General features: G+C 45.7%; 1 protein-coding gene across 1 annotated transcript in view; it reads left to right on the forward strand.

Moving 5' to 3' along the window:
- lhx5 (LIM homeobox 5) overlaps positions 1-8,104 on the forward strand; it is a 52,483-nt gene extending 44,379 nt beyond the window's left edge. Inside the window, exon 5 of the mRNA XM_061907361.1 lies at positions 7,659-8,104. Within this exon, the coding sequence (XP_061763345.1) occupies positions 7,659-7,966 (308 nt within the window). The 3' untranslated portion in view covers positions 7,967-8,104. The remainder of the gene's footprint in view (positions 1-7,658) is intronic.
- Positions 8,105-9,253: the final 1,149 nt, after the last annotated feature.

Raw genomic sequence — 9,253 nt, forward strand, 5'->3', positions numbered from 1 at the left:
TGTCTTCGTTTGATTGATTGATTGAAACTTTTATTAGTAGATTGCACAGTACAGTACATATTCCGTACAATTGAGCACTAAATGGTAACACCCCAATAAGTTTTTCAACTTCTTTAAGTCGGGGTCCACCTTCATCAATTCATGGTCGTGAACATAGATCGACATTTAAAGGTGTTATATGTAGTCATGTGGCCAGAATTGGTACTGCAGTCAGGGTCAAACTCTCTGGTCCCCTCACACTCTCCATAACTGAGGTTCTTATATAACATTCAGTATTTGATGTGGCACTTTCATGGCAAGCCAAGGCCAACAGTAAGATGACATTTGGTTCAGCATAGCCCCATGTTGCATCCAACCTGGCACACTGCATTCTCTTCCATGTCTGCACGTCACCATCTTGCAGTGCAGAGTTCTGTGAGACAACCCACGTTACACAACAATCATATAGCCAACTAGCATGTCAAAACACACGTCATGCATGATGTTGTGCCAGGCAAACACCACCCCATACATGCCTGATGCACACACACTACCACAAACACCACCCCATACATGCCTGATGCACACACACTACCACAAACACCACCCCATACGTGCCTGATGCACACACACTACCACAAACACCACCCCATACGTGCCTGATGCACACACACTACCACAAACACCACCCCATACGTGCCTGATGCACACACACTACCACAAACACCACCCATACGTGCCTGATGCACACACACTACCACAAACACCACCCATACGTGCCTGATGCACACACACTACCACAAACACCACCCCATACGTGCCTGATGCACACACACTACCACAAACACCACCCCATACGTGCCTGATGCACACACACTACCACAAACACCACCCATACGTGCCTGATGCACACACACTACCACAAACACCACCCATACGTGCCTGATGCACACACACTACCACAAACACCACCCATACGTGCCTGATGCACACACACTACCACAAACACCACCCCATACGTGCCTGATGCACACACACTACCACAAACACCACCCATACGTGCCTGATGCACACACACTACCACAAACACCACCCATACGTGCCTGATGCACACACACTACCACAAACACCACCCATACGTGCCTGATGCACACACACTACCACAAACACCACCCATACGTGCCTGATGCACACACACTACCACAAACACCACCCCATACGTGCCTGATGCACACACACTACCACAAACACCACCCCATACGTGCCTGATGCACACACACTACCACAAACACCACCCCATACGTGCCTGATGCACACACACTACCACAAACACCACCCATACATGCCTGATGCACACACACTACCACAAACACCACCCCATACGTGCCTGATGCACACACACTACCACAAACACCACCCCATACGTGCCTGATGCACACACACTACCACAAACACCACCCATACGTGCCTGATGCACACACACTACCACAAACACCACCCCATACGTGCCTGATGCACACACACTACCACAAACACCACCCCATACGTGCCTGATGCACACACACTACCACAAACACCACCCATACGTGCCTGATGCACACACACTACCACAAACACCACCCCATACGTGCCTGATGCACACACACTACCACAAACACCACCCATACGTGCCTGATGCACACACACTACCACAAACACCACCCCATACGTGCCTGATGCACACACACTACCACAAACACCACCCCATACGTGCCTGATGCACACACACTACCACAAACACCACCCCATACGTGCCTGATGCACACACACTACCACAAACACCACCCATACGTGCCTGATGCACACACACTACCACAAACACCACCCCATACGTGCCTGATGCACACACACTACCACAAACACCACCCATACGTGCCTGATGCACACACACTACCACAAACACCACCCCATACATGCCTGATGCACACACACTACCACAAACACCACCCCATACGTGCCTGATGCACACACACTACCACAAACACCACCCCATACGTGCCTGATGCACACACACTACCACAAACACCACCCCATACGTGCCTGATGCACACACACTACCACAAACACCACCCATACATGCCTGATGCACACACACTACCACAAACACCACCCCATACATGCCTGATGCACACACACTACCACAAACACCACCCCATACGTGCCTGATGCACACACACTACCACAAACACCACCCCATACGTGCCTGATGCACACACACTACCACAAACACCACCCATACATGCCTGATGCACACACACTACCACAAACTGCAATTAGCCGTGCTAATGTTGGACGCCATTTCCTCAGCGTAAGTAGGCACTGACTACTAGTAACCAGAACGATGACTAATATTAACCAGAACGATGACTAATAGTAACCAGAACGATGACTAATAGTAACCAGAACGATGACTAATAGTAACCAGAACGATGACTAATATTAACCACAACGATGACTAATAGTAACCAGAACGATGACTAATAGTAACCAGAACGATGACTAATAATAACCAGAACGATGACTAATATTAACCAGAACGATGACTATTAGTAACCAGAACGATGACTAATAGTAACCAGAACGGTGACTAATAGTAACCAGAACGGTGACTAATAGTAACCAGAACGATGACTATTAGTAACCAGAACGATGACTATTAGTAACCAGAACGATGACTATTAGTAACCAGAACGATGACTAATAGTAACCAGAACGATGACTAATAGTAACCAGAACGATGACTATTAGTAACCAGAACGATGACTATTAGTAACCAGAACGATGACTAATAGTAACCAGAACGATGACTAATAGTAACCAGAACGATGACTAATAGTAACCAGAACGATGACTATTAGTAACCAGAACGATGACTAATAGTAACCAGAACGATGACTATTAGTAACCAGAACGATGACTATTGGTAACCAGAACGATGACTAATAGTAACCAGAACGATGACTATTAGTAACCAGAACGATGACTAATAGTAACCAGAACGATGACTAATAGTAACCAGAACGATGACTAATAGTAACCAGAACGATGACTATTAGTAACCAGAACGATGACTAATAGTAACCAGAACGATGACTAATAGTAACCAGAACGATGACTATTAGTAACCAGAACGATGACTAATATTAACCAGAACGATGACTAATAGTAACCAGAACGATGACTAATAGTAACCAGAACGATGACTAATAGTAACCAGAACGATGACTAATATTAACCACAACGATGACTAATAGTAACCAGAACGATGACTAATAGTAACCAGAACGATGACTAATAGTAACCAGAACGATGACTAATAGTAACCAGAACGATGACTAATATTAACCAGAACGATGACTATTAGTAACCAGAACGATGACTAATAGTAACCAGAACGGTGACTAATAGTAACCAGAACGGTGACTAATAGTAACCAGAACGATGACTATTAGTAACCAGAACGATGACTATTAGTAACCAGAACGATGACTATTAGTAACCAGAACGATGACTAATAGTAACCAGAACGATGACTAATAGTAACCAGAACGATGACTATTAGTAACCAGAACGATGACTATTAGTAACCAGAACGATGACTAATAGTAACCAGAACGATGACTAATAGTAACCAGAACGATGACTAATAGTAACCAGAACGATGACTATTAGTAACCAGAACGATGACTAATAGTAACCAGAACGATGACTATTAGTAACCAGAACGATGACTATTGGTAACCAGAACGATGACTAATAGTAACCAGAACGATGACTAATAGTAACCAGAACGATGACTAATAGTAACCAGAACGATGACTAATAGTAACCAGAACGATGACTAATAGTAACCAGAACGATGACTATTAGTAACCAGAACGATGACTATTAGTAACCAGAACGATGACTAATAGTAACCAGAACGATGACTAATAGTAACCAGAACGATGACTAATAGTAACCAGAACGATGACTAATAGTAACCAGAACGATGACTAATAGTAACCAGAACGATGACTAATAGTAACCAGAACGATGACTAATAGTAACCAGAACGATGACTATTAGTAACCAGAACGATGACTAATAGTAACCAGAACGATGACTATTAGTAACCAGAACGATGACTATTGGTAACCAGAACGATGACTAATAGTAACCAGAACGATGACTAATAGTAACCAGAACGATGACTAATAGTAACCAGAACGATGACTAATAGTAACCAGAACGATGACTATTAGTAACCAGAACGATGACTATTAGTAACCAGAACGATGACTAATAGTAACCAGAACGATGACTAATAGTAACCAGAACGATGACTATTAGTAACCAGAACGATGACTATTAGTAACCAGAACGATGACTAATAGTAACCAGAACGATGACTAATAGTAACCAGAACGATGACTAACAGTAACCAGAACGATGACTAACAGTAACCAGAACGATGACTATTAGTAACCAGAACGATGACTAATAGTAACCAGAACGATGACTAATAGTAACCAGAACGATGACTATTAGTAACCAGAACGATGACTATTAGTAACCAGAACGATGACTAATAGTAACCAGAACGATGACTATTAGTAACCAGAACGATGACTAATAGTAACCAGAACGATGACTAATAGTAACCAGAACGATGACTAATAGTAACCAGAACGATGACTATTAGTAACCAGAACGATGACTAATAGTAACCAGAACGATGACTAATAGTAACCAGAACGATGACTAATAGTAACCAGAACGATGACTAATAGTAACCAGAACGATGACTAATAGTAACCAGAACGATGACTAATAGTAACCAGAACGAAGACTAATAGTAACCAGAACGATCGTGTATTTTGTGATAAAGCATGAAAGTTGGTACACTTTCGGCCAAAGTCATTCTCAAAAGATTTGGATCTGGAGCCACCATGAGTGTTCAAAATGGCGCCCATGGCAGCCATCTTTCAAAATGGCTGTCAGTAAGAAGTGTTGGCTTATGAATGATGGATATAATATATATATATATATATATAATTTGATGTTTCAGACTTATTTACCATACATAGTACTTGGTAAATGTCTTTTGGATCATCTAAATGTGTCATTAAATATTCAAGATGTCTGATATGTGTGATCTCGCTGTCAAACCAGTATTATTTTTTATTTCCTTTTCTTTGTGCAGAATTCCAATTTGGAACTTTACAATTGGCCAGAATCTTCCGTCCAACTCAGAAATGGTGACCACAATAGTCAGGCTTGATGACCACTGGTCACCTACAACAAGATGGCAGCCATATTTCTGAAACTAAATCTATGATTTCAAGTACACTATCATCTATTTTATTGTAATTGAAATGTTACCCAATGGCAAAAATAAATAAATACACAATAGAGTGGATGTTGAAGCCCACCCAGGGCACACTGGTGACACCACTGCTGTGAAACTCAGCATGGGGTTCAGTGCCAGCTAAGGTCTCACAATCCCTGACTAGAGATGGCATGGGCCAGCATACCAAGGAAGAGTACCAGGGGTTAGATAATGCAACTGAGCTCATTGAAAACAAGAGAACTGCAGGTGATTCATTGGATACCTCTTGGACTGCCTTCCATGCTAGCCGCCAGGCACCAGGAGTTCGTGCCACTCGTTCCACTGTTCTTCTTCAGGAAAGTGCTCCTACTGTGGCTATGATCAAGCATTCACTTGATGTCATAAGTAAATCGGTGGAACACTTGAAACCTGGCCAGAGTTCAGTCCTCACATTTGACCAACCATTATATGCCCTGGCAAAACAAATCCAGTTTAAATGGCCAGAGAAGTATGGGGAAGATAAACTGGTGGTAATGTTTGGTGGACTACATATTAAGATGGCAGCTCTGAAGATGTTGGGGAACTGGCTGCAAGGAAGCGGTCGGGTTGAAGCTCTAGTGCATGCTGACATCTCATGTCCAGGCACAGCTGACTCCTTCCTCAAAGCAGACCATGTATCACCCACCATTTACCATCAATTGATGTTGAAAAACTTATTGGGTTGTTACCATTTAGTGGTCAACTGTACGGAATATGTACTGTACTGTGCAATCTACTAATAAAAGTATCAATCAATCAATCAAAACCAGGAGAGCCCATCAAATTACAGCAGCAGCTCTGAATGTTCTGCAACACCGAGCTTATGACAACTATTGTGAAACTCAAACAGTTCAAGTTCCTCTAGCTTTTGAAGTTTGGTGCAGCCAGAGAGCAGAAAACATCCCACAATTTCAATTCTGGTCTATTGTTCTTGAGCTAGAGCTACTTGTCCTAGTATTTGTGCGATCCTTGCGAGAGGCATCTTTCTCCATGTACCTTGATGCATTAACAGAACTGGTTTTATGCAATGGATCACACACATTATGCAAGATGGATTCCAGTTGATCTGAGAGACATGGCTGAACTACCAAGGACACACCCTAACATAGCTCAGGCATTCAAGGCAGGCAAATTCACTGTCCAGAAGACCAAACATGTGTTCTCCTCTATGGCCATTGACCAGGCCCATGAGCAGATGAATGCTTGCATTAAAGGAGATGGTGGTGCTGTGGGCCTTACTGACAACCCATCTGCACTATGGCGAGGGATGCTAGCAGGACATACTTTGGGAATGGTGCCATTACCGAGGGCAGTAGGTCAGCAAGAGTTGTCGTTGTGGCCGTATTAATGTTGCGGCTGCTATGGCAATTATTATTATTAGTTTGACCAACATGAGTCTGAACCTCGAACTTTATAAAGGTAATGATCAGACATTACTTTAGTATATGGAAGTATCATAACTTTGGAAACGGTTATACCCCTGACAAGCACTAGGTCTATCGTATTACCGTTGCAATGCGTGGGTTCTTTTATTATTTGTATAAGACCACAGTTATCAATTATAGTCTGGAGCGCCACGCACGGTGGGTCCGATGGGGTATTCATATGGATATTAAAATCCCCCATTATAATTATATTATCGGCGTGTGTCCTTAGATCAGCAACAAACTCTGAGAATTCATTGATAAAGTCAGAAAAGGGCCCTGGGGGGCGATAGATAACAGCAAGATGTAGCGGCAGCGGTGTGACAGACCTCATAGAAAGCACCTCAAACGATTTGTATTTATTATTTATGTTAGGAGTAAGGTTAAAGCATCTATGGTGTTTTTTGTTTTTTTACAGTGCCTTACTGTAAATAAGAAAAACTGTGCTACTGCTGTTTTTACAGTAAAATTCTGACGACCTGGCTGGCAGTTTTTTTTACTGTAAAATGTAAAAAAAAAGAATTTACATACCTGAAGGGAGTGCATACATGGATCTGGAGGACACACACACACACTAATGACAGTACCCTTGCCCCCCCATCCCCAGAGTACATTGAGACTACCACACACACACACACACACACACACACACACACACACACACTAATAACAGTACCCTGGCCCCTTTACCCCCCAGAGTACAATGAGACTACCACACACACACACAATAATGGCAGTACCCTTGTCCCCCCCCCGAGTACAACGAAACTACCACACACACACACACACACACACACACACACACACACACACACACACACACACACACACACACACAATAACTGAGATCCTTGTGCCCCCCCCAGAGTACCAAGGAGACTACTACGGACCGGCCAGCAACTACGACTTCTTTCCCCACGGCCCCCCCTCCTCGCAGGCCCAATCCCCGGCCGAGTCGCCCTACATCCTGGGGGCCGGCCCCATGGAGGCCTCAGACGACCAAAGGTTCACGGACATGATCTCCCAAGCCGAGACCCCCAGCCCCGAACCGGGCTCCCTGCAGTCCGGGCCGGGCGAGGCGTACGGGGGCGGGCCCAGCCCCCCTTTCAACTCCAGCTACAGCGCCCCCATGTCCCACCAAGGCTCCGAGATTGGGGAAGCGGCGGCTTGGTAGACCGAGGACCACCACGCCATGTCCCACCAAGGCTACGAGATGGGGGAAGCGGCAGCCTGGTAGACCGAGGACCACCACGCCATGTCCCACCAAGGCTCCGAGATTGGGGAAGCGGCGGCTTGGTAGACCGAGGACCACCACGCCATGTCCCACCAAGGCTACGAGATGGGGGAAGCAGCAGCCTGGTAGACCGAGGACCACCACGCCATGTCCCACCAAGGCTACGAGATGGGGGAAGCGGCGGCCTGGTAGACCGAGGACCACCACGCCATGTCCCACCAAGGCTACGAGATGGGGGAAGCGGCAGCCTGGTAGACCGAGGACCACCACGCCATGTCCCACCAAGGCTACGAGATGGGGGAAGCGGCGGCCTGGTAGACCGAGGACCACCATGCCATGTCCCACCACATGGAGGAGGTGGCGGCCTGGTAGACCGAGGACCACCATGCCATGTCCCACCACATGGGGGAAGCGGCGGCCTGGTAGACCGAGGACCACCATGCCATGTCCCACCACATGGAGGAGGTGGCGGCCTGGTAGACCGAGGACCACCACACAAGACAGAACTGGAATTATTTCACTCCAAAAAAAAAAAGATGAATTGTTTCCATTTAGCACATTTCAACTCAAATTTGACACCAAAGGGACTTTTTCTTTATTTGAAAAAAAAAAGAAAGGCTGGGGGCCAAATTTCACTTTTTGTGTTTGCTCTCTGCTTCTTCCGCCTCAAAGCGGAAGGAATACTCTAGAATATTGTGATTGCAAGGGGGCATGTGTACCTTGATTGGCACACTTCATGTGGGGGGGGGGGGGGGGGGGGGTGTAGTTGTGACCTTCCCTTTTGTCAGGGGCCCTTTTTCAAAAGACATCTTTTCATGGAAATCATTTCCAAAGCCATAATGGAGAATCTCCTTGAACAGCTGAGGTCTGCCGCCTCTTAAAGGGGCCGAACAAAAGGAGGGGGCCACGCAACATCTGTGGAGGGACCCCCCCCCACACACACACACACACACTCTTCCTGGGACTGAGGGCACCCAGGACACCGTCGCCACCTGGCGGCTGAAAGTGTCATTGCCACACAACAATGTCCTGGACTCTAAACTATTCTGTGTGCGTGTGTGCGTGCGTGCGTGCGTGCGTGCGTGTGTGTGTGTGTACGTGTGTGTGTGTGTGCGTGAGTGAGTGAGTGTGTGTGTACGTGTGTGTGTGTGTGTGTGTGTGTGTACGTGCGCGTGAGTGAGTGAGTGTGTGTGTACGTGTGTGTGTGTGTGTGTGTGTGTGTGTGTG

This window comes from Nerophis ophidion, linkage group LG08 (assembly GCF_033978795.1).
Source record: "Nerophis ophidion isolate RoL-2023_Sa linkage group LG08, RoL_Noph_v1.0, whole genome shotgun sequence".
Lineage (NCBI taxonomy): Eukaryota > Metazoa > Chordata > Actinopteri > Syngnathiformes > Syngnathidae > Nerophis > Nerophis ophidion.